The sequence below is a fragment of the Haliotis rufescens genome, unplaced genomic scaffold, assembly GCF_023055435.1.
Source record: "Haliotis rufescens isolate VD_foot unplaced genomic scaffold, xgHalRufe1.0.p SCAF_16, whole genome shotgun sequence".
In the NCBI taxonomy this organism is placed as follows: Eukaryota; Metazoa; Mollusca; class Gastropoda; order Lepetellida; family Haliotidae; genus Haliotis; species Haliotis rufescens.
The window spans coordinates 17,841,719-17,868,897 of NW_025963846.1; the positions used below are offsets into that span (position 1 = coordinate 17,841,719).

Below are 27,179 nucleotides of genomic sequence, written 5' to 3' on the forward strand. Positions count from 1 at the left end.
TTTGTTGTGGGAATGTTGTCAACAAGGTAGAGAGTCAACAGCGCAGGTGCAGTAAGTGAATAGTGGTCTGTTAGTTGTGGGAATGTTATCAACAAGGTAGAGAGTCAATAGCACAGGTGCAGTATGTGAATAGTGGTTTGTTAGCTGTGGGAATGTTATCAGCTCATTCTTATAGCTCTGCTCACAGCTATGACCATAAGAAAGGAATGCGTATACTCACATATTTGCTTTCGTCTGACACACGTACACTCAGCTTCCTTCCTTGCATATAGTGTTGCTCATTCAGACATTTCAGAGCATCTCTTTCACTGTTGTAGCAAACATAGCCGTAGCCATTGTCTCTGGAACAGAGTGAGATGGGTTTTACTCTGCATTGAACAGTATTTCAGTTTGTCTGCTTAATTTGGGGGCAAATGATTAAACTCAGACATTTTTCACTTTGGTGACACCCACAAGATTGGGAAGGGGTGCTGACAAACCAAGGATCATATAAGGGAGATGTTTAGACACAATGGTCAGCAAATCCTGGAGTAGCTAACACTTCTAAGGGAAGCAACTCTACACAAAACAATTCATGCTGACTTGTTTCCCCAAACTGGGCTTAAAACGGGCTCCCAGTGTTTGATGCATCATGAAATTTCAACAATCATGACGATCGGGCTGGCACCCACTCTGCCTGCTTCTGGCTCAGATTTTTTTATACACCTTTTCTTTGTCTGCTCATCCATTTGATTCCAGTGTCAATAAAGTTATGTCATCTTATGGCTTATTAGTAACAACACTGAAGATGCCTTCAGTTGTATTCCCAAGGGGTTAATCCCTGACGGGCATTCATTGTGTGGAATAGGACAGAGGGCAGTTGGTGGTTTATTGTCTTTTTTTAACGCCTCACTCAGCATTATTTCAACAACGCGACAAGGGTCTGTGAATAATCGAGTCTGGACCAGACAATCTAGTGATTGACATCATGGTCTGATTGACTGCTAAAATCGATCGTACTGCCATTTAAGTAATTCATTAGGTTCCTTAGGAGGTGAAGGTCCAAGCACAGTATCAACAGATAAAATTACTTTGATAGCCGGTCACGCTACTGACAAAACGCGATTATACAGTTGTGTAATTCTTCCTCCGAGAGATCTGACACTTTGAGCATCTGTGCTATGAACAGGGGAGGTGCCTCAAGGGCGTGATGAGCGTCGATGTTGATCTGCGTTGCAATGTTGCTCCTGGTGTTGCTCCTATGGAGCGCATATCGATAGTATTCAGACACCGAGAGGTAATCGGGATATGGCAGGTATCAATGTCGGTCTGCTTAACAACCAGGAGTGGCAAATGGGTAGAAGGGATAGGATAATTTTTAAAATTCACATTTTCTTAACCTTGAGACAAGTCAGCAGGTCAGCCCACCATGGCTAACTGATGATCCAGGTGAGGTGAGTTTACATGGGGTCAATTGTCAAAATTCAAGATTATTTTATTACATGTGTGTGTGTGTGTGTGTGCGTGCGTGATTTTGGATACCCTATTCAGACACAGTATACCAACAACTCCAAGCCATCTTTGATTTCTCCCCTTAATGCCGAGTACTAGGCAGGGTTAAAAAAGCACCATCTTTTAATGTCTTTTGGTATGAACCAGTCGGGAATTGAACCCCTGACCTTCTAACTTCCCGGCAGACAATCTGTCCGCAAGTTCACAGAGGCAGTGAATCAGCTTACCGCCCAATAAGTCCTTCTACTGTGCATTTGAGGATTATCCCCCACTTGGAAAAGTGCATCAACAGTTCGTTGGAAGTCACACCAGCAGGTATGTAGGACACATACAGCTTGATCTTCAGTGACGACTGCAACCGAGAAAACCATCGCATAAAAATGGCCCTGATATTTTAACAACCAAAATGTTATCTTCATTCCTTCATGACAAAATTAAACATAAACTTATTGGAGTTAGCAAAGACATTGAAAAGAGCGGCATTGGATGAGATCAATGTTTTCAGTGGGTTTTCAATCTGAACAAAGGAAACAATGTTATCAGCCTTTAAACAAAGCATGGCCCTGAATATGCACAAACGTTGTTATTTTTCAAATTATTATACTTCACTCACATACATTACAGGTATATATAAGACAGCTATGCGATAAATCGCAAAAAACAATGAAGAACGAAGGGGGGTTTATTTCACGATAAAACACTGTTCTATCATGATGATAGAACATGGCGATTTAAACATGCTCTCGCACATTACTGACGTAATGACTTATTGGACGACATTATTTTTGAGAGGGCAGTGTCTTGTGAGTTGTTCCCCTCAGATGTAGCTGGGCAACGCAGATAAAGGAGATGGTCTAATGATTGTATTGAAAAGCAGGAGAGATATGACATGGGCATTGGGAGAAAAGGTATAGCTAATCGACCTGAGGATTATGAGAATATGCGGGAAATACCCTCCTTTGCATAAAATGGTTGAGATTGGGATTCTATTGAGGGAGTCATCATTATTAACATATGGGTAAATATTCTTAAAATTTGTACATTTAGCAAAATCCATAAAGAGGCTGTACATACTGTTAACATCTCATAAGAAATAAATGTGGTCGTTGTTTATTGTACAACAGAAGTGTTTTATTGTTCGACAGACAATGACGAGTCATTTCTTTCTTAATGAAATGTGTGTAGCACAGCTACTATGTAAGCCAACATGGACTTTTGTAAAATTTAGCAAAAGTCAGTCGGATTAGGAACAATCTCATTGAAATCAGATCTTAGTTCTCACTACTGCAAAACAGATCTGAGGACATCCCATTAGGGGTCACGTCAGAACGACCTTTCATCCGACCAATCAGGGCGTCGCTTACCAGATCATGAGAGTGACAGTCGGAATGTGATTTCTAATCATGCAATCTCGAAAACTTTAACACAGGGTATTCCGAACGACAGTTACAGGTTTAACAACTGAATCCATACAATCGAGACCATATATTTGCCCTTCCGGAATGTCCTTTTGTTCAGGTTTCAAATTTTTAATCGAAAATTTGTCAAAATATGTTTTGAAGCGTAGTCGCCAATTTGAAATTAGTGCCGTAAAGCACGAGAAAGCTGCCTTCTGATTGGCTAATGTCGACTTCTTGTCAGTCCTTCAATTGGTCTGTCAAAATTCGCGCAAGGTCGGTCTGACGTGACCCGTAATGGGATGTCCTCAGATGTTTGTTTGGTGATAACGAGAACTAAGATCTGATTTTAATGAGATTGGATAAGGAAAGACACTAAAGCTCAAAACTTCTAACACACTCTCTCAGTCCATCAAATGTTCTTCGTAATATCTATGACCACACTTTGAATGTTGTAGCTACTGAAACTTTGCATTTGTAACCTTTGGTTGTCCATATCATTGTTTCAAAAAGCCTGTTGACCATGAAGGAAAGTACTTCTCTATAAATATTTGCTTCTACAGTTATCCACAGTTATGCAGCAAAGGCAGTTTTTGTGCTTTTAAACTCCTCCTTGACCAATCAGCATCAAGTATTTCCCAAATACATGGTAGATGGTTGTATGCCATTGTCAGCAGTATACCAAAGATATCAATAAGAGGGGCAATTACACGCAGTGTGCAAGGCTGTCCATTGTGAGCACCACTAGTAACAAACCAAACCTACTCAAGAATTAAAGTTTGCTCTACCTACATGTTAAGTGTTATAAAGTTTAGTTTTGCCCCGAACTATAATAGTTAAAGCATGAGGACTTTGACGTTTAAATAGTTCAGGGCATTACTTTACTTTATTACGCTATACATTGGGGTAGAGCAAACCTTTTTACTTTTCCAACATGCTGAATTTAAGACTACCCTTGTGTTATATTAGACCACGAACAAATTCACTCCATTGCTTGTACCCTTATATTAAGAGACATATTTACATTTTAATACATCACTAAAATGGGTAGTATAATTAATATTCAAATAGTTCATATTTCATTTTTTCATTCAGCGTGGTTATCAATAAACACATGCAGCACAAAGGAGGATTTTTAAATTAAGTATTCATATCAATTTGCTTCAATTTAAATCAAGTGACTCGATACATTCCACAAGTGCATTGATGGGCCGAGATAACACATGTAAACAAAGCCAAAGTTCGGTATCGTTGGTTTTATGAGTGTGTGAGTTGGGTTTTACGCCACTTTTAACAGTATAACAGTCATATCACAGCGTGTCAGCTTAATGTGGTAGGAAAGCCCGAAGTGATGCAGGTCTCAGACGTTGACCACTTCGGTGAAACCCTCGAGCATGGGTATGGTGCTGACAAACTTAGAAACATAATCGGGGCAAACCAGGATTCGAACCCACAATCATAGGTTTCTCGCGTGCCCAAGGGACGCAACATTGCACAGCGAATTGCAGCGCCTTAGACGACTGGGCCCCCCGTTGGTTTTATGAGTTGAGGTGTTTTAAGTTGCAACTTGTTTCCACTACTAGTGTTAGCAGACTCCAACAACTGTAAGCCAGGAAATAGTGTTCTTATCGTGTTGGTTGTGCTACATGCTACATGCTACCAACGTGAATACACTGCGTGGGGCACGATATAGCTTTGCCGTGGGATGAACATGGCGGAGGAAGAGTAACAGCGGCCGTTTTGTTTGATGCTGTATTTTGTTAAATGCCATACACTGAGCAACAGATGTACATGTGGCTATGAAACTTTTCAAGGATTGCTTATTCCTTTGTCCTGAGAGACATACATTTTCTGGGCACCAACACCCACCTCTCACAATTTTGTGACTGCTATGGCATGGACAAACTTGTTTGAATATGTTTTGGATAAGCCTGCCACATGAAAGATGGTTGAAATCATCTTTTAGCAAAGCATCTTAGAAAAAATACCAGTATCAAAGGAAGCTGATGTGTGTATTGAGTTGGTGCACCACCAGAAAGATACCAGAATCAAATTAAGGTGATGTGAGAAATGAGCTGGTGCACCGACAAACAGATACTACTATCAAATCAAGGTGATGTGTCTATTGAGCTGGTGCATCGCCAGACCAATATGTTTGAGCATGTTGAAAGAGAGAACTGAGAACATACAAACCTCTTCAGATGCCGAAGCAGCTTCTCTTCTCCTTTGATCTGGAACTAAAAAACAATTGCGTTCATAACAAATCTAGGTTTATATTTGCACATTCATATATGTTCCAATTCTATGGAGTGAGGAAACTAAAGGACTAGATTGTCTACAGGATGTAACAAGTGATGAGGCCCATTGTTCCTTCTTTCAGACATTGGGGCTGGGAATCTAATATCAGCACACCAAGAACAATCGAAACAAGTGATGAGGCCCAATCTTTGCGGCTCTCGCCTCCAATAGTTTGTTGTCTCCCAATAGAGTCATGGGGAGCTGTGAACTTAATATCATCACATCCAATACATTCTATTCAAGTGATGAGGCCTTATCGTAGGCCCCTCTTATAGTCATGGGGTCACCCTCGAGTGTTTAAATGAAATCCTACCTCTTGCATCTTTAATCCTCTGAAATCAAGAAACAGAAGATGTTTAACAAGCAATATATATATTGGAACAAGCATAAAATATTCAACAATATTTATCATTGTTTTGCCGAAGACCTATTCTACCCCACACCACCAGACACATACTGGTATATGTTTGAGCAGGTGCACCACTAGATAAAAATGTTTGATCAGGTGCATCATTAGACAAATATACGTTTGTTCAGGTGCACAACTGGAAAGACATGTTTGAGAGGGTGCACCACCATACGGATATATGTTTGAGCAGATGCACCACCATACAGATATATGTTTGAGCAGATGCACCAATAGACAAATATATGTTAGAGCAGATGCACCACTGGAAAGACATGTTTGAGAAGGTGCACCACCATACAGATATATGTTTGAGTAGGTTCACAGAAGACAGATAGATGTTTGAGCATGTTGAAAGAGAGAACTGAGGGCATACAAACCTCCAAAGATGCTGAAGCAGCTTCTCTTCTCCTTCGATCTGGAACTAAGAAACAATTGCATTCATAACAAATCTAGGTTTATATTTGAATAATAAGATATACTCAAATCTATGGTGTGAGGAAACAAAAGGGCCAGATTGTCTACAGAGGGATGTAACAAGTGATGAGGCCCGTAGTTCCTTCTCACAGACTGTGGGGCTGGGAATCTAATATCACCACATCCAGTACAATCTATACAGGGGATGAGGCCCAATCTTTGCGGCTCTCACATCCAATAGTTCGTTGTCCCCTATTACAGTCATGGGGAGCAGTGAACTTAATATCATCACATCCAGTACATTCTATTCAAGTGATGAGGCCTTTTTTTAAGCCCCTCCAGTGTTTTAATGAAATCCTACCTCTTGCATCTTTAATCCTCTGAAATCAAGAAACAGAAGATGTTTAACAAGCAATATATATTGGAACAAGCATAAAATATTCAACAATATTTATCATTGTTTTGCCGAAGACCTATTCTACCCCACACCACCAGACACATACTGGTATATGTTTGAGCAGGTGCACCACTAGATAAAAATGTTTGATCAGGTGCATCATTAGACAAATATACGTTTGATCAGGTGCACAACTGGAAAGACATGTTTGAGAGGGTGCACCACCATACGGATATATGTTTGAGCAGATGCACCACCATACATATATATGTTTGAGCAGATGCACCAATAGACAAATATATGTTAGAGCAGATGCACCACTGGAAAGACATGTTTGAGAAGGTGCACCACAATACAGATATATGTTTGAGTAGGTTCACAGAAGACAGATAGATGTTTGAGCATGTTGAAAGAGAGAACTGAGGGCATACAAACCTCCAAAGATGCTGAAGCAGCTTCTCTTCTCCTTCGATCTGGAACTAAGAAACAATTGCATTCATAACAAATCTAGGTTTATATTTGAATAATAAGATATACTCAAATCTATGGTGTGAGGAAACAAAAGGGCCAGATTGTCTACAGAGGATTGTAACAAGTGATGAGGCCCGTAGTTCCTTCTCACAGACTGTGGGGCTGGGAATCTAATATCACCACATCCAGTACAATCTATACAGGGGATGAGGCCCAATCTTTGCGGCTCTCACATCCAATAGTTCGTTGTCCCCTATTACAGTCATGGGGAGCAGTGAACTTAATATCATCACATCCAGTACATTCTATTCAAGTGATGAGGCCTTTTCTTAAGCCCCTCTAGTGTTTTAATGAAATCCTACCTCTTGCATCTTTAATCCTCTGAAATCAAGAAACAGAAGATATTTAACAAGCAATATATATTGGAACAAGCATGAAATATTCACCAATAATTATCATTGTTTTGCCGAAGACCTATTCTACCCCGCAACACAAGACAGAAAGATGTTCGTGCAGGTGCACCACCAGACAGATACTGGTATATGTTTGAGCAGGTGCACCACCAGACAGATTGATGTTTGAGCAGGTGCAGCGCCAGACAGATTGATGTTTGAGCAGGTGCACCACCAGACAGATTGATGTTTGAGCAGGTGCACCACCAGACAGATTGATGTTTGAGCAGGTGCACCACCAGACAGATTGATGTTTGAGCAGGTGCACCACCAGACAAATGTGTGTGTGAGCAGGTGCACCACTAGACAAATGTGTGTGAGCAGGTTCACCACTAGACAAATGTGTGTGAGCAGGTGCACCACCAGACAAATATATGTTTGATCAGGTGCATCATTTGACAGATAAGTGTGTGAGCAGGTGCACCACAGATAGATATGTGTTTGAGTAGGTGCACCACAAGACAAATATGTTTGATCAGGTGCATCACTAGACAAATATGTTTGATCAGGTGTATAACGATACAAATATATGTTTGATCAGGTGCACCACTGGAAAGACATGTTTGAGGGGGTGCACCACCATACAGATATATGTTTGAGTAGGTTCACAGAAGACAGATAGATGTTTGAGCATGTTGAAAGAGAGAACTGAGGGCATACAAACCTGCAAAGATGCTGAAGCAGCTACTATTCTCCTTCGATCTGGAACTAAGAAACAATTGCGTTCATAACAAATCTAGGTTTATATTTGCACATTCATATATGTTCCAATTCTATGGAGTGAGGAAACTAAAGGACTAGATTGTCTACAGGATGTAACGAGTGATGAGGCCCGTAGTTCCTTCTTTCAGACATTGGGGCTGGGAATCTAATATCAGCACACCAAGAACAATCTATACAGGTGATGTGGCCCAATCTTTGCGGGTCTCGCCTCCAATAGTTTGTTGTCCCCCATTAGAGTCATGGGGAGATGTGAACTTAAGTCATCACATCCAGTACATTCTATTCAAGTGATGAGGCCTTTTCTAAAGCCCCTCTTATAGTCATGGGGTCACCCTCCAGTGTTTTAATGAAATCCTACCTCTTGCATCTTTAATCCTCTGAAATCAAGAAACAGAAGACGTTTAACAAGCAATATATATCGGAACAAGCATGAAATATTCAACAATATTTATCATTGTTAATAATTCAAAGAACACTAACTCTGTCGGGAGTAATTGCATCCACCTCCCCAATTTTCTGCATCTAGATGTCAGATTTTGGACAGAAGTGAGGCTCTTCTGGCATCAGTGCATGAGGTTTGGGTAGCAAGATACTATTACTTGCACAACTTATTATGGATAGTTGACACTGAAGAAGATTTCTGTTTAAAATCTGAAGCTTTTATAGCGTGATGACAAATAAGAATTACCCATATCCCCTATCAAAACAACATGCTATGGCATAGTAGCAGTGAGTGAATAGTGGTCTGTTAGTTGTGAGAATGCTACCAACAAGATAGAGTCAATAGCAGTGAACCGGGTAGGATGAGATGGTAATGTGGTTGTTAACCTAGTGCTTGGGTTGTATACTCCCCAGGGAGCTGAGAACGATTATTGAGTGCACACTAATCCAGTGACCTGGGTAATAATAGCACTTTGAGCATGCCCCTCTGTGGTGTAGAAATATGCGCAATATTAATGGCCTATTATTATTGATCCATGCCTTAAAGGCAAGCACCTGTTGCACTCATCTGTATTATTATTTTTTTTCTGCCTTTTTTTTTACCAGAGCTACTTCAACACCCAGTTTGAAGAATCACTCCAAAAAAAACCAGCAATATCTGCAGTAATGTTAAGTAGATACCACAAAAATCCCAGTGCCATAGGCTCAATTAGGCAGATAATTCAAAATTTATTTTGAAAAAAGGTAAGTCAAGGGCATGGGAGTATGAACCAAAGTAACGGTATACCGAGATAGTAGTAGCACTGTAGCGGGCTGTATCTGGTAAACTGCATTCTTGCCCATGAAGTGAGTGAGTGAGTGAGTGAGTTAAGATTTAAAGTCAAATCGGCAGTTTTTCACCCACATGGTGACTACCCATGAAGTGCATAACTGCCTAAACACTATATACACTGAGAACACGTAAATGAGAGGATAGGTAAATAGTGTTCTCGGCTACAGCTGTTGATACTGGCGGTTGAAGTGATGGGTAATGCATGCTCCAATTGCCAAAGGGGCAAACAAAGTTACCTCCCTTAATAATGCCAAACTCGACTAGCACCAAAATGGACAAATGTCCGTCAAAACGGACCAGTGAAAAATCACATTGACAATAAAGACCATATTACGATCTTTTAGTTGTGCTCATATCCTTACTTGAAGCTACTTAGAAGACAAGGAAAAATGCCTTAATGGTAATCACCTAGGGCCATTAATTAAGAACTCGGTTTCATTGTTCTAGTTCTCTGTATAACCAAAGTGAGATACTGAGAATGGACTTCCATGACTTCCACTTCCGCTATTATATATCAGCATAACATGGAGCCTGCATCATTGCTTGCAATTATTATTATTATTGTGTGTAAATTGAGCAGGTGCATGCCCAGACAGACATGTTTGAGGAGGTGCATCACTGAACAAATGTTTGAGCACGTGCACTACAAAACAGTCATATGTTTGAGCATGTTGAAAGAGAGAATTGAGAACATACAAACCTCCAAAGATGCTGTTTTCCTTCGATCTGGAACTAAGAAACAAATACCATCTATAACAATCTAGGTTTATGATTGCGCAATAACATATATTCAATTCTATGGCGTGAGGAAACTTCAGGACAAGATTGTCTACAGAGGGGATGTAAAAAGTGATGAGGCCCGTAGTTCCTTCTTTCAGACACTGGGGCTGGGAACCTAATCTCATCATGTCCAGTACAATCAATACAAGTGATGAGGCCCGTAGTTCCTTCTTACAGACACTGGGGCTGGGAACCTTATCTCATCATGTCCAGTACAATCTATACAGGTGATGAGGCCCGTAGTTCCTTCTTTCAGACACTGGGGCTGGGAACCTAATCTCATCATGTCCAGTACAATCAATACAAGTGATGAGGCCCGTAGTTCCTTCTTACAGACAATGGGGCTGGGAACCTTATCTCATCATGTCCAGTACAATCTATACAGGTGATGAGGCCCGTAGTTCCTTCTTACAGACATTGGTGCTGGGAACCTAATCTCATGTCCAGTACAATCTATACAGGTGAGGACGCCCGTATTTCCTTCTTACAGACATTGGGGCTGGGAACCTAATCTCATCATGTCCAGTACAATCAATACAAGTGATGAGGCCCGTAGTTCCTTCTTACAGACATTGGGACTGGGAATCTAATCTCATGTCGAGTACAATCAATACAAGTGATGAGGCCCGTAGTTCCTTCTTACAGACACTGGGGCTGGGAATCTAATCTCATGTCCAGTACAATCTATACAGGTGATGACGCCCGTAGTTCCTTCTTACAGACATTGGGGCTAGGAACCTAATCTCATCATGTCCAGCACAATCAATACAAGTGATGAGGCCCGTAGTTCCTTCTTACAGACATTGGGGCTGGGGACCTAATCTCATCATGTCCAGTACAATCTATACAAGTGATTAGGCCCGCAGTTCCTTCTTACAGACATTGGGGCTAGGAACCTAATCTCATCATGTCCAGCACAATCAATACAAGTGATGAGGCCCGTAGTTCCTTCTTACAGACATTGGGGCTGGGAACCTAATCTCATCATGTCCAGTACAATCTATACAACTGATGAGGCCCGTAGTTCCTTCTTACAGACATTGGGGCTAGGAATCTAATCTCATCCCGTCCAGTACAATCAATACAAGTGATGAGGCCCGTAGTTCCTTCTTACAGACATTGGGGCTGGGAACCTAATCTCATCACGTCCAGCACAATCTATACAAGTGATGAGGCCCGCAGTTCCTTCTTACAGACACTGGGGCAGGGAACCTAATCTTATCATGTCCAGTAGAATCAATACAAGTGATGAGGCCCGTAGTTCCTTCTTACAGCGATGGGGCTGGGAACCTAATCTCATCATGTCCAGTACAATCTATACAAGTGATGAGGCCCGTAGTTCCTTCTTACAGACACTGGGGCTGGGGACCTAATCTCATCATGTCCAGTACAATCTGTACAGGTGATGACGCTCGTAGTTCCTTCTTACAGACAATGGGGCTGGGGACCTAATCTCATCACGTCCAGTACAATCTATACAAGTGATGAGGCCCATGGTTCCTTCTTACAGACATTGGGGCTGGGGACCTAATCTCATCACGTCCAGTACAATCTATACAAGTGATGACACCGTAGTTCCTTCTTACAGACATTGGGGCTGGGAACCTAATCCCATCATGTCCAGTACAATTAATACAAGTGATGAGGCCCGTAGTTCCTTCTTACAGACACTGGGGCTAGGAACCTAAACTCATCATGTCCAGTACAATTAATACAAGTGATGAGACCCGTAGTTCCTTCTTACAGACACTGGGGCTAGGGACCTAATCTCATCATGTCCAGTACAATTAATACAAGTGATGAGGCCCGTAGTTCCTTCTTACAGACACTGGGGCTGGGGACCTAATCTCATCATGTCCAGTACAATCTATACAGGTGATGAGGCCCGTAGTTCCTTCTTACAGACATTGGGGCTGGGAATCTAATCTCATCATGTCCAGTACAATCTATACAGGTGATGAGGCCCGTAGTTCCTTCTTACAGACACTGGGGCTGGGGACCTAATCTCATCACGTCCAGTACAATCAATACAAGTGATGAGGCCCGTAGTTCCTTCTTACAGACACTGGGGCTAGGAACCTAATCTCATCATGTCCAGTACAATCTATACAAGTGATGAGGCCCGTAGTTCCTTCTTACAGACACTGGGGCTGGGAACCTAATCTCATCACGTCCAGTACAATCAATACAAGTGATGAGGCCCGTAGTTCCTTCTTACAGACAGTGGGGCTGGGGACCTAATCTCATCATGTCCAGTACAAGCTATACAGGTGATGAGGCCCGTAGTTCCTTCTAAGAAACATTGGGGATGGGAACCTAATCTCATCACGTCCAGTAAATCTATACAGGTGATGAGGCCTTATCTTACAGACATGGGGTCCCCCTCCATTGTTTGATTGAAATCCTACCTTTTGAATCTGTATTTATCTGAAAACAAGAAATAGAAGATGCGTAACAAGCAAACTATATCGAAACAAGCCTGAAATATCCAACAATATTTATCATTGTAAATAATTCAAAGAATACTAACTCTGTCAGGAGTAACTGAATCCATCTCCCCAATTTTCTGCATCTACATGTCAGAAATTGAACAAAAGCGAGTTTTTTCCACCTTATTGCATGAGGTTTCGGTAGCAAGATACTATTACTTGCACAACTGATTATGGACAGTTGACATTGAAGAGGAATTCTGTTAATAATCTGAAGATTTTATCGTTTGAAGACAGTCAAAATAAGAATTACCAATGGCCCCTACCAAAACAACATGCTATGTGGCCTTTTAGCTGTCAGAATGTTAGGCTTTTTTACGTGGGACCTTAGAACTGAAGGCCTTTTAAGCCTGTATGAAGCTTGTCCTGGTCTGCTAGGTGTGACAGGGTTCTAAACGTCTCACTAATGATGTTAGTTTAGGTGGACATAAGAAAGACAGATGGCACCCATTCCTACAACCACCACCATCACAACCCCGACCCACCCATCGGCCACAACACACACTTCAATGATTGTCAACACACTGTTCTCATCCCCCCATCTTGAGGTTTATTTTGGTCCTCAAGGTCGGAGTGTGTATACTCACAGGTTTGACTGTGTCCGACACGCGCAGAAACAGCTTCTGGTCTTTCAGAATGTGAGGCTCATTCAGACTTTTCATAGCATCTTCTTTCTTGTTGTAGCAAACATAGCCAAAGTTATTGTTTCTGGAACAGAGTGAGATGGGTTTTATGCTGATTTGAACAGAATTACCATTTGTCTGCTTAATTTTGGGGGCAAATGATTAAACTCACAGACATTTTTCCCTTTGGTGACACCCACAAGATTGGGAAGGGGTGCTGACAATCCAAGGATCATATAAGGGAGAATGTTTAGACACAATGGTCAGCAAATCCTGGTGCGGCTAACACTTCTAAGGGAAGCAACTCTGCACAAAAAAGATCAAACTGACTGGGGTTAAAACGGCTTCCTGGTGTCTGATGCCTTGTGCAATTTCAACAATCATGATGATCGGACTGACCCCTAGTTTGTGTGCTTCCTACTTGGATTTACTTATAAATTACAGCCTTTCTCTTTGCCTGCTCATCCATTTGATTCCTGTGTCCAAAACTTATATGTCGACTTATTAGTAATGACACTTACTAAAAGTGTGTTATCCCAAATATAACATTTGTTACATTTGACCACTTTCTAAATGGCATTGTGTATTCATAGCTTTCGGCCATGCCAATTTACACTAGTCAGAGGGGTACTCAAAATATGTGATCTAGACTACCAGTTGTCGGACTTTCATTTTTGTGGAAGCCTCGGTGGCTGAGTGGGTTAGATCGCTGACTTTGTGTGCTGGCGATTAGGTGCCTCACTCTGGCAAGTGTGGGTTCGAATCCAGGACAGGACTCAACCCCCAAAAAGTACGAGAATCTGTACTTTACTAAGAAAGTGTTATCCCAAATATAACATTTGCTGCACTAAAGATGCCTTCAGTTATCTACTCAGGGGATTAATCCCTGACAGGCATTCATTGTGTGGAATAGGACAGTGGGTAGTTGATGTTTTTTTATCCAAACAGGATGTCAGTAATAAAATGCTTGTTAAAGATTGTTAAGGGTTGTTTTACTTATTCACAAGTCAAGATCAAAGGTCGTTTCACATATTCAACAATGTATGCAATGTTGTTATTTCTGGAGGACCAACAAAATCATATGATATATGAACGAGACAAACATATCAGCCAATGAAAACATTTGTCACCGCTGTGCCAGAAGCTTTAGGTCAAGCCCCCAAATAAGTTTGTTTCGGAAGCTGATTATGCAGCGTGTGATTTCAGCACTTACACTTGGACATTTAAATTCTTTCTAGAAATATTATGATACTTTTTCTCTTGGAAATTGACTTAGTGTATCTAGGAAATTAGATGTTTGCAACAAAGTAAAAATCTTCTTTTTCAGTTTACTAACCTAATAATTAGATTTTCAACTGTTTGATCCCTTTAATTACGGTTAATTTTACAATAAATTGTGTATTTATAAAACTTTTTCCTATCTCAATCCTTTTTTAGATCTTGGAGTGGAAAAGATACTACAAATGTTTACAGCTTTACAAATACTACAGCTTAGAAAAACACCTCACCCAAACACTTCCAAACCATAACCAATATTACCATCACTATCAGCGGTCTGACCAATGCATGTATCTATTTACAGCTTGGCATCCCTTTTAACACTTCAACCAACCATCCATGACCGCAGTAATTGTGCAGGCATGAACTAGAAGAGACAACACCCTAAAGGGTCTACCGTCCAAGCATAACATTACCCGAAAGCAGAGGTGAGCGCACACATGGTTCGGGACACCAATGCTAACAGGAAGATCATCTTGACTGTGATAAACTTCAAGTTTTCATCAGCCAGGGATTCGTAATCTTCAGATGATAAATGACAAGATGACATTCAAGTCCAAAGCTCGTGGTCTGAATCAAGGAGACTGGTCCGCCAGTTTGTACGATCGATCGTATTGAGGATTGAAGTTCCACTACTCTGGAAACATTTGTACTAGTAGCAATCATCGAGTTTATAGGAACTAGGTAACTAGCAAGTGTAGAACCTTTCAGCTGCCTTGAGATTCTTAAAGCCGTATTTGCGGTAGGAACTACTGCACTCTCAGTAGATGAAGCTTATGCGAGTAATCTGACAGAACAATATGAAGTCATGATAACAGAAACATTTCCAACGTGGACCGTTTGACGACAAGGACGTAAGTTTGTGCAATGTGACACTCACCATTAACATTTGATTAATGGCAACGAATATCCAACAAACGATTCAACATGTTCAAAGACTTTTCAACAAACAAAAACATTTCCAGTTTAAAAACCTTTCTACCATTTCTTCTGCAGTGGAATGCTGCATCAGCTTACCGGCCATAATTTCCTCCTATTCTGCATGCATAGATATTCCCCCACTTGGCGAAGTGCTCTAACAGTTGTTCTGAGGTCACGTCAGTGGGAATGTTGCACACAAACAGCGTGATCAATGAGAGCTGTAACAGAGAAAAATATAGCATAAAAATTTTGTTGATAAAAAAATAAATAAATGTAATCTTCTTTCAGCCATGACAAAATTAAACAACTGTTTGGAATGAGCCAAGACAACGAATGGAGTGGCATTGGTTGAGTTCAATGTAATCACAACTACATACAAACCAGTATCAAACCAAGGTGATGTGTGCATTGAGCTGGTGCACCACTACATAGATACCAGTATCAAATCAAGGTGATGTTTATATTGAGCTGGTGCACCACCACATAGATACCAGTATCAAACCAAGGTGATGTTTATATTGAGCTGGTGCACCACCACATAGATAGCAGTATCAAATCAAGGTGATGTTTATATTGAGCTGGTGCACCACCACATAGATACCAGTATCAAACCAAGGTGATGTTTATATTGAGCTGGTGCACCACCACATAGATACCAGTATCAAACCAAGGTGATGTTTATATTGAGCTGGTGCACCACCACATAGATAACAGTATCAAACCAAGGTGATGTTTATATTGAGCTGGTGCACCACCACATAGATACCAGTATCAAACCAAGGTGATGTGTGTATTGAGCTGGTGCACCACCACATAGATACCAGTATCAAACCAAGGTGATGTTTATATTGAGCTGGTGCACCACCACATAGATACCAGTATCAAACCAAGGTGATGTTTATATTGAGCTGGTGCACCACTACATAGATACCAGTATCAAACCAAGGTGATGTTTATATTGAGCTGGTGCACCACTAGACAGATACCAGTATCAAACCAAGGTGATGTGTGTATTGAGCTGGTGCACCACCACATAGATACCAGTATCAAACCAAGGTGAGGTGTGTATTGAGCTGGTGCACCACCACATAGATACCAGTATATAACCAAGGTGATGTTTATATTGAGCTGGTGCACCACTACACTGATACCAGTATCAAACCAAGGTGATGTGCGTATTGAGCTGGTGCACCACTACACTGATACCAGTATCAAACCAAGGTGATGTGCGTATTGAGCTGGTGCACCACTACACTGATACCAGTATCAAACCAAGGTCATGTGTGTATTGAGCTGGTGCAGCACTACACTGATACCAGTATCAAACCAAGGTCATGTGTGTATTGAGCTGGTGCACCACCACATAGAAACCAGTATCAAACCAAGGTGATGTGCGTATTGAGCTGGTGCACCACTACACTGATACCAGTATCAAACCAAGGTGATGTGTATATTGAGCTGGTGCACCACAACACTGATACCAGTATCAAACCAAGGTGATGTGCGTATTGAGCTGGTGCCCCACTACATAGATACCAGTATCAAACCAAGGTGATGTGCGTATTGAGCTGGTGCACCACTACACTGATACCAGTATCTAACCAAGGTCATGTGTGTATTGAGCTGGTGCACCACTACACTGATACCAGTATCAAACCAAGGTGATGTGCGTATTGAGCTGGTGCACCACTACACAGGTACCAGAATCAAACCAAGGTGATGTGTGTATTGAGCTGGTGCACCACCACATAGATACAAGTATCAAACCAAGGTGATGTGCGTATTGAGCTGGTGCACCACTACACTGATACCAGTATCAAACCAAGGTGATGTGCGTATTGAGCTGGTGCACCACTACACAGGTACCAGAATCAAACCAAGGTGATGTGTGTAATGAGCTGGTGCACCACCACATAGATACCAGTATCAAACCAAGGTGATGTGTGTATTGAGCTGGTGCACCACTAGACAGATACCAGTATCAAACCAAGGTGATGTGTGCATTGAGCTGGTGCACCACTACACAGATACCAGTATATAACCAAGGTGATGTTTATATTGAGCTGGGGCACCACCACATAGATACCAGTATATAACCAAGGTGATGTTTATATTGAGCTGGGGCACCACTACATAGATACCAGTATCAAACCAAGGTGATGTTTATATTGAGCTGGTGCACCACAACATAGATACCAGTATCAAACCAAGGTGATATTTATATTGAGCTGTTGCACCACCACATAGATACCAGTATATAACCAACGTGATGTTTATATTGAGCTGGTGCACCACAACATAGATACCAGTATCAAACCAAGGTGATGTGTGTATTGAGCTGGTGCACCACCACATAGATACCAGTATGTAACCAACGTGATGTTTATATTGAGCTGGTGCACCACCACATAGATACCAGTATATAACCAACGTGATGTTTATATTGAGCTGGTGCACCACCACATAGATACCAGTATCAAACCAACGTGATGTGTATATTGAGCAGGTGCACCACCACATAGATACCAGTATCAAACCAAGGTGATGTGTGTATTGAGCAGGTGCACCACCACATAGATACCAGTATATAACCAAGGTGATGTGTGTATGAAACACACATGTTTCGAGAAGGTGCACCACAAGACAAATATATGTTTGAGCATGTTAAAAAAGAAACTTGATAACATACAAACCTCCAGAGATGCTATTGCAGATGCTACTTTCTTTGGATCTGGAACCAAGAAACAAGAAGAATTGACAACAAATCTTGTTTTTCATTTGACACATTTATATATTAAGTTGTGGTGTAGGAATATAAACTAAAGGACCAGAGGGATGTAACAAGTGATGAGGCCCAATCAAATCCTTTCTCACAGACATTAACATGATTAAGGGGAGGGAACACTCAGTACAATCTACACAAGGGATAAAGCCAAAACATGGTCCCCTCTTAGAGACATAGAATCTCCTCTCCAAAGGATCAGTGTTTTAATGAAATCCTACCTTCAGCAGCTCTCATCATCTGAAATCAAGAAACAGAAGATGTGTAACAAGCAAAATTGTAGAATTTTCCTATTCGGAATATTCTGTAAGTAATACGTTACCACTGTTATACCGAGGCTGTTGTCTCCCACAACTGCTGCTATAGCGAAATCTACCACAGAGATCTCAATTACCTCATGCAGCACGTGCGTAGCCACCTAGCTGCCATGTGACACCCTTCACTCTTGTCTCCTGCGAGAGCAAGTGCTCGGGGGACGGACGGGCGGGCAGCAGCCCAGTGGTAACGTATTACTTATAGAATATTCCGAATAGGAAAATTCTACAAATTACATTAAGTAATACGTTACCACTGTTATACCGAGGCTGACTACCACAGTAGGCGGTGGGGAGAATCTACAACCCGAATCCTGACTGCTAGCGTTCCTTCCGACCAGCGGAAGTAAACACCAAGGCGGAAGCACTCGATGCGCATGCACCTAGCTAGGCGTTACCCTATAGGAATACCAAAGCACTGTCAAGCGCATACCGTAAGGCTCAATCGTCAATGCCAAAACGATTGGTGACTCCAAACGGCCCCACTGGATAGGTATTTTATCGCCGCAGCGGATGAGAACACTGTATCCGCGTGAGCTAAATCTTAGATCAGGTTAAACAGTCGAAAAGAGGGAAATTAATTTCCTTCAGACCGTATATCCCAGAGCAAGCCTACTTAAAGTATGCATTAGGCGCGTGACCTAATTCCAGTATTCGTAAGCATGTATCGCAAGGTTGGAATACACGACAGACAATTAAATGCATAATTGTCAAAATACAAATAAGGACAAAACACACAAAAAGCCGCCTCACCTGTGGTGTGAGTGCGCTGGTTTGCAGGACCCCCACTCCTGTACCCACGGGGTGGGAACATTGGAGACGACCCAGATTGACCACCGTGCAAGGACTGACGACTGCGGAGTTTGGAATTGCGCTGGACACACCCCCTAGATGACCGCTTGTGCCGCGATCAGCGGCCCAAGACGGTGCACCCCCTCCACGTCTTCATCAGAAACCTTTCTGAGGTAATGATTGGCAAAAACCGAGTCAGAACGCCAGTAACAACCTCGTAATATTCTGTGAACAGAGATATTCGAGTGTAGGGCAAATGTTGCCGCTAGCGCCCTGATCTCGTGCGGGTTTGACCCCGCTACCGGCAACCCCCGAGACCGGTACGCCAGATTGATGACAGAACGAAGCCACAACGCAATCGAGTTGCGAGTTATGTCAACCGTGCGATTAGGGTTACACGATATGAACAGACGGTCACGCCCTTGTCTACGTTCATTCGAAGCCTTAAGATAATACTTAAGGGCCCTAACCGGACACAGCGCTCTGTCCTCAGTATCAGCAGGATGTAAGATTTCTTTGAGGGATCTTACAGTGAATTCTCTCTCCGTTTGCCCGACTCTCTGATTCTTGGCGACGAAGCCCATGAGCAGGCCCAGGCGGACCGCTCCTTCGTCACCCCTATCGAATCGTACCTTGGCGACATCGAGTGCATGAATTTCGGATACACATGCCGCCGTGGCAAAGGAGAGGAGAAATGCTGTTTTCCAAGTCACATGCCGGAACGAAGCACTATGCAAGGGTTCATACGGAGCTTCCGTAAGTGATTGCAACACTAGGGAAAGATCCCAGGCCGGTGCCCGAAGGCCGCCCTTCTTAAGATCGTGCTGTTTGAAACCCTTGATAATACCCCGTATCACCGGCTCTTTGGAGAGACTGGTACCCATAGCAACGTCCCGTACCGTAGCAACGGACGAGACATAGTTGGCAATGGAACCCCCGGAGAGTTTCCGGGTCTCTCGCAAGTGAGACATGAAACGAGCAATATCCTGCACAGATACCTTATCTGGCGAATGAATGTGATGTTTACAACACCACTTCGTGAAAATAACCCAACGTGCATTATACACCTTCTGGGTAGAATCACGATGAATACTAACGTATGCCCGAGACGCCCGGCGAGAAAAACCTTTACTCCTCAGATGCTCGGTGACAACATCCACGCGTGCAGATTGAACTGCCCTGCGTTTGGATGAAGCTGACGGGTGTGAGGGTGGATCAAGAGATCCGGTCTCACAGGCAGTGGGAGTGGCGACTGCGTGACCTGGGTCAGCAAGTCGGGGTACCACGATCTGTTCGGCCACATGGGCGCGATCAGTAACATTCGACAGCGAACTCCTCGAAGCCGGCTTAGAATGTGTGGTATCAACGCTGTCGGCGGGTAAGCATAAGCGTCCAAGCCCGTCCAGTCTAACGCGAGAGCATCGTGATCGATGGCCCTCGGGTCCGGGACTGGTGATACAAACAACGGGAGTTGATTGTTGAACCGTGTTGCGAACAGGTCGACCATCGGACGACCCAAACGTTCGCACAGCCACTGAAACACTACTGGGTTCAGCATCTACTCTGTGGGGCTCGGATCCTGAGGCCTCGATAGAGCATCGGCCAGTACGTTCTGCACACCTGGGATGTGACGGGCGCGTATCTGGCACGGGACACTGTCCACCAGAGCGTAAAACTCGAACGGGAGATCGAGTAGCGAGTGACTGTGGGTTCCCCCCAGTTTGTTCACATAGGACACTACCGTCGTGTTGTCGGTCGCCAGCATGAGCCGGGCGTCGACGAGACGATGCTTCCAGTGATTGACTGCGTTGATCACTGCCTTGAACTTGAGACAATTGATGTGAAGACCTAGTTCCTCTACGCACCACAGCCCCGAGCTCACCTCCCCCTCTAGATGGGCGCCCCAGCCCACTAGAGAGGCGTCTGTATACAGGTTCAACGTGGCCCGGTAGGGCCGCATAGAGACTCCTGATAAGACATTGTAAGGGAGCGTCCACCACTCCAGATGCGGTCGGAGCCGATCCGGGAGGGCGACGGTCGCACTGTTCACCTCCGTTGCTAACAACTGGATTAAAAACCGTTGCAGCGGGCGGAGTTGGAGACGACCCCGTTCGGTGCAGTCCTGGGCTGATACAAGTAGCCCTAACAGCTGTTCCCAAAAGTGAACAGTCTGTTGCACCGCTAAGACTTTGGCAATCATCGCCTGAATTTTGTGCCACCGGTCTGGGGGGACAAAGAGGCGATGGGACACCGTGTTGAACCGACCTCCGATGAACTGCAAGTTCTGAGAAGAGGTTAACTCGCTCTTGGGGAGATTGACAATCAACCCCAATTGCTCCAAGAGCCGACGTGCGAAAACGAGATGGCGTGACAGGGTGTCCGTCATTCGATTTGCTACTAGCGAGTCGTCCAGGTACGCGAAGTACCGGACACCCCTCCGGTGGAGGAACCCCACTATGGGGGTGGTTAACCGGGTGAACAGCCAGGGAGCGGACGAAAGACCGAAGGGGAGTACAACCCACTCGTAGTGCCTGCCTTGAAAGACAAACCTGAGATACTTGTGATGATCCGAGTGAATCGGAACATGCAGATAAGCATCCTTCAGGTCGATCGAAGCTAGCCAGTCGGCCTGCATGATCAGTGCTTTCAGGTCCGTCAAGCTCAACATTCTGAACTTGGGCGGTTTGCGCAGGTAGAACTCGTTGAACGATTTCAAGTTGTGAATCATTCTGAGTTCGGCACTGTCCTTCTTGGGAACGAGAAATATCCTGGAGTAAAACCCCGGTGTTATTTCTGGTAGAGCTAACTCCCGAACTGCCCTCTTCTCCACCAACCTGCCGATGGCATCGGCGAGGAAGGGAAGATCGGTTTCCGAATAGAAACCTGCCGACGGGGCAACGGTGAGCGGCGGATTCGCTTTGAGATCGAGCCGATAGCCGTACCGAATCGTGTTGACCACCCACGGGTCGTCGAACACTTGTTCCCAATTCTCCCAGTAAGTCTGGAGTCTGGCTCCCACTGGGGAAAGAGAGGGGGGCCGGACGGGCTGCGGCAGGCGCAACTGTCCAGGGCCAAGTGACTCGGGTTCGCCTACGGGCCAACCGAAGTTGGCGCTGTCGGCATACGAACCCCTCCAATGAGAGTCACCTGGAGGGGCCCTTGCCGTCCTTAGACGACTTGGGCTTCCCCCAGTTCCCCTTCTTCCCGCGAAAGGGCTGCTGAGAACCCTTACCGGAGCCCTCAGAGCGGGGCTTCTTCCCGGAGGAAGAAGGACCCGACCCCTTAGGCCTGCCGGACGCAGCATCCTGGGGCGCGCTCCGCTTCGGAGCGGCACCCAGGCGCCTATGCAAGGACCCCACAAGATCCAGTGTGAGCCGAGAGGCCTCGGCAGACACAGCGGCCTGTTGTTCCTTCAGAACCCCAGGGATCTTGTTATTAAACAGGGTCCGAGCAGACCAAGGCTGCGAAAGGAGCACCTCCTGATTAGCAGCGTCCAACCCTGAAGCAACCAGATACGACTGGCGCCGAAGAAAATGGCACGTGCCGGAAACAAAGGCCGAAGCCCCGGCAACGTACTCCAGGGAAGCATTCAAACCGAGCAAGCAGTTGTAAATGCGCTGGTCTCGGTCCGTGGGAGAACCTTCGACCAGACTGGCCGCTGCAGCCAGGTATGTGTCTCCGTGAGACATTGCCAGCATGGAGTGTCGAGCGAGGGTGTCCAGCTGTTGCAAGGTACCTTGTGGTACCGTGGCAACCGGTGGGGCACGGACCCCCAAACGCTCCACATGGGCTTCCGCAGAAGGACCAGCCTCGGGAAAGGCAAGGTCATGTACTGGGAAAGACCCTTTTCTCCACGACGGGGGAGGTAACGGGAGACCCCGACCGGAGGCAGCCGTGAAGGCCTTCTCCAAAGAAGGCTTAATCCCGCGCAGCAAGGTTGATGCCGGGAAAGCCTTGTCGGACGTCTCGTCGTATACCTCGGAGGAACCCACGGAACCGTGGATTCCCCGCGGTATCGGCAGTGGCTTTGGCATGTCCTCGCAGAGGTCATACACCATGGCAACGCGGTCCTTAACCGATAGCGGAAGCAACGGTTCGGGGGAAGGACCGGTAACCACGGCAGCCGCCGCCGTACCGGTGGACCCCGCGTCCGAACCCGCGGCCACCGAAGAGGCCGGGGACGGAACAGCCAGCGGCCTATCTTGCGATAAGGCCGCCAGCTTGGAGTCCACAAGTTTCGACAATAATGCGGCGACGGAATCCCCAGACAGCCCGAGGGCCGCAAGGGGATCCGCCGCAGCCGAGGAGGTGGTACCCGCACGGGGACCCCCACCGGACGAACCGGCCACCACCGGGGTGGAGACGGACTGTACGTACAGCCGGTACCGCTCAAACTCCGCAGGCCCCAGACCTTCACACAGGGTACACCGGGTGTCCCCGCAAGGAACCCTGCACCGCGGGCAACGATCGTGGGGATCCCGGGATGACAAAAACTTTCTGCACACCCCACAACTCCGAGGAGCAGGGGTAGAGGGGGTGGATACTGGGGACATATCCATGTCAGACATTGATTGTTTGCTATAAACAAAGAACAAAACATGGTTACAACGCACGCACCACAACGATTCACAAACGAGCATTTTCACAAGAAAATAAACGAGCAATGTGAATATATAACATACACATATAACTTTTATTAAAGAAATAAGTTCTGTTAACCCCCAAAACATACAAGAACAGGGGAAACGTAAAACACAACGTGCATACGCGAACCCCGCAAGTATATAGAAAAAAGGGCGGGAAAATTATAACCAAGCGTAGCTACCGCAACGCCCCATAAAAGCACAGTTTATTAGAGAATAAACTATAATAAATATCACCAAATCTTCAAGGAACGCTTCAGCAGGAGAAAACACGTCTTGCTAAGCAGACGAAGGAGACAAGAGTGAAGGGTGTCACATGGCAGCTAGGTGGCTACGCACGTGCTGCATGAGGTAATTGAGATATCTGTGGTAGATTTCGCTATAGCAGCAGTTGTGGGAGACAACAGCCTCGGTATAACAGTGGTAACGTATTACTTAATGTAATTATATCTGAACAAGTGTCAAATTTCAATCTCATTAAAATCAGATTTTACAAAGATCTGATTTTAATCATGATAATGAGACTGTGTGAAATATCAAACAATAGTTATTATTTTTAATAATTCAAAGAATACTACCTTTAAAACATCAAGAGTATTCACACCCTACAGTGACATTGGTAAGAAATCAGTTTTTATTCAGCCTCAGTGCATGAGGTGTTGGAAGCAAGACACTATTACTTGCACAACGTATCATGGATAGTTGACACTGAAGAGGAATTCTGTTCAAAAATCTGAATATTTAATAGTGTGATGACAGCTGAAATCCAGCATTTCTGGCAATGTCATAAAAGAGGTTTTGTATTCATAAGAATTATCAATATCCCCCACCATAACAACCAGCTATGGCAGTAAGTGAATAGTGGTCTGTTAGCTGTGGGAATGTTACCAACAAGGTCGAGAGTCAATAGCACAGCAGCAGTAAGTGTATAGTGGTATATTAGTTGTGTGGATGTTACCAACAAGGTAGAGAGTCAATAGCACAGGTGCAGTAAGTGAATAGTGGTTTGTTAGTTGTGGGGATGTTACCAACAAGGTAGAGAGTCAATAGCACAGCAGCAGTATGTGAATAGTGGTCTGTTAGCTGTGGTGATGTTACCAACAAGGTAGAGAGTCAATAGCACAGCAGCAGTAAGTGAATAGTGGTCTGTTAGTTGTGGTGATGTTACCAACAAGGTAGAGAGTCAATAGCACAGCAGCAGTAAGTGAATAGTGGTCTGTTAGTTGTGGTGATGTTACCAACAAGGTAGAGAGTCAATAGCACAGCAGCAGTAAGTGAATAGTGGTCTGTAAGCTGTGGTGATGTTACCAACAAGGTAGAGAGTCAATAGCACAGCAGCAGTAAGTGTATAGTGGTATATTAGTTGTTGGAATGTTACCAACAAGGTAGAGAGTCAATAGAATAGTAGCAGTGTCTGTTAACTGTGGGAATGTTACCAACAAGGTAGCGAGTCAATAGAATAGTAGCAGTGTCTGTTAACTGTGGGAATGTTACCAACAACAAGGTAGAGAGTCAATAGAATAGTAGCAGTTTGTGAATAGTGGTCTGTTAGCTGTAGGAAGGGAGAGAGTAAGTTATCCTCCTATCAGTAAATAATAATGACTCTTTAACATACCACATCATAAGCATGATTAAGGGGAAAACTTCAATATCATATGATTATTCTAGAGACGTCATTTCAACCCTTGTTGCTTTATATTTCTATAACACAAGAAATATGGCTGGTGCAGCATATTTATTCTAGAGAGGAGCATAATAATGACACGCACATGTCTTTCAGTAGGTCATCAGTGCATGTCAGTCATCTCTGCTTTCACAATATGGGTAAGCATTGTCTCACATTGAACATTTATTTAAAATGAAAATTGGTGGCATTCATTTCCTACACTTTTGTTAAAAATTGGTTGCCCATTTCACACAATGACCCAAATGATTCTGTTGCAGTCAGGCCTATAAGTGCCCCAACATTTTGGCAACTTAAAAATCACTGTGTCATATTATGTATGATATTTAATTTGATGAAGGATAGATGCATTGATACCACAACCCACTTCCATATCACTGACTGTCAAGTGATCATCACCCCCACCCCTACTGAAGCCTAAAACTGCAGCAGAATCAATCACCACTAAATAAGGTGAAAGTGTTGAACCTCTCAGCTTCATTTAACTTTTTAAGTACTGAAGATATTCAGCTGTCTGCTGTGGTGATGATGTAGTGGGGAAACGAATGTCTTCTCTAATCATGCAATATGCTTTGAACACATTTCACTTATTATTGTAGACAGCCTCATTCACAGAATGAATATGCAGCTGTGATTGATCATGCCACTCTTTACTAAAATTCTTTGGCAAGGATTTCTGCAGATGTGCCAAATGCAGACATGGAACATGTGGTTGATGGATGAGGTTGCTTTGAATGTGGCTGAAGAAGTTGATTGTCCCTTTACAGTAGAAGATGATGTCTTCGATCTGCTATATTTATGAGTGTGGTAAACCGTCCAGAAGGGCACCAGGAAAATCAGTTGAAGTCTCTTGGTGTCGGAGATCTCCTGAAGTACCTGAGGTAGAAGTCCTATTAGTGGGTAGGCATAAGCTTTCAGACCACCCCAAGTGATGGCTAGAGCATTATGATCCCATGCTCTGGAGTCTGGTATTGGAGAGACAAATCTTGGTAGTTGAGTATTGCAATGGCTTTGAACAGGTCTATTTCTGGGTTTCCGTATTGATGGCAGATTCATTCCACACAGTTGGGGATGGTTGTTCCAGTCGTTTTTGTGTGTGAACGACATTAAAGCGAATCTTTCACAGGCTCAACACTAGAAGCCACCACTGCAGGTGAGGGGATGCAATGACGAGGGGAGTTGAATCTTGGCTTTGCTGTTGTCTTTCTGTAGAAATTGTCTCAGAAACGTTTGCATCAGAGCCTGAGCAGAGGTAAAGAGACCTATGATCATGCATGATGATCTCTTGCCACTGAAAAAGTGTCCGATATTGTTTCAGTGCCCATGGTACTTGTGACTGTGTCTTTAACCTGCCTGGGTGATGAACAATGCTCCGATGATCTGGACTCCATGTGTGGGGATCATGTCCCATTTCTTCAATGATGAGCCAATGGCAGTGGGGCAACTGAGTGATAGGTATTGTGGTGTGGGTGAAAACCAATGGCGCCATGGAAATGCCAAATGGGAGCACCCACCATTGATAACGTATCCCTTGGAAGATGAACCAAA

The 27,179-nt window shown here is 43.9% G+C and overlaps 1 protein-coding gene across 4 annotated transcripts in view; it reads right to left on the bottom strand.

The window, feature by feature from the left end:
* LOC124121356 overlaps positions 1-27,179 on the bottom strand; it is a 79,940-nt gene that overhangs the window by 22,977 nt on the left and 29,784 nt on the right. For 2 of the 4 annotated variants that reach the window (XM_048396939.1, XM_048396938.1), the window contains exons 16-31: positions 18,420-18,438; positions 18,110-18,147; positions 15,513-15,634; positions 13,182-13,302; positions 12,514-12,532; positions 10,026-10,057; positions 8,411-8,429; positions 7,994-8,037; positions 7,240-7,258; positions 6,842-6,885; positions 6,371-6,389; positions 5,973-6,016; positions 5,500-5,518; positions 5,082-5,125; positions 1,719-1,843; positions 221-341 (exon numbers count right to left, since the gene is read on the bottom strand). In XM_048396939.1, coding sequence (XP_048252896.1) covers positions 221-341; positions 1,719-1,843; positions 5,082-5,125; positions 5,500-5,518; positions 5,973-6,016; positions 6,371-6,389; positions 6,842-6,885; positions 7,240-7,258; positions 7,994-8,037; positions 8,411-8,429; positions 10,026-10,057; positions 12,514-12,532; positions 13,182-13,302; positions 15,513-15,634; positions 18,110-18,147; positions 18,420-18,438 — 849 coding nt within the window. The remainder of the gene's footprint in view (positions 1-220; positions 342-1,718; positions 1,844-5,081; positions 5,126-5,499; positions 5,519-5,972; positions 6,017-6,370; positions 6,390-6,841; positions 6,886-7,239; positions 7,259-7,993; positions 8,038-8,410; positions 8,430-10,025; positions 10,058-12,513; positions 12,533-13,181; positions 13,303-15,512; positions 15,635-18,109; positions 18,148-18,419; positions 18,439-27,179) is intronic. The other 2 variants (XM_048396940.1, XM_048396941.1) reach the window with 2 other exon arrangements.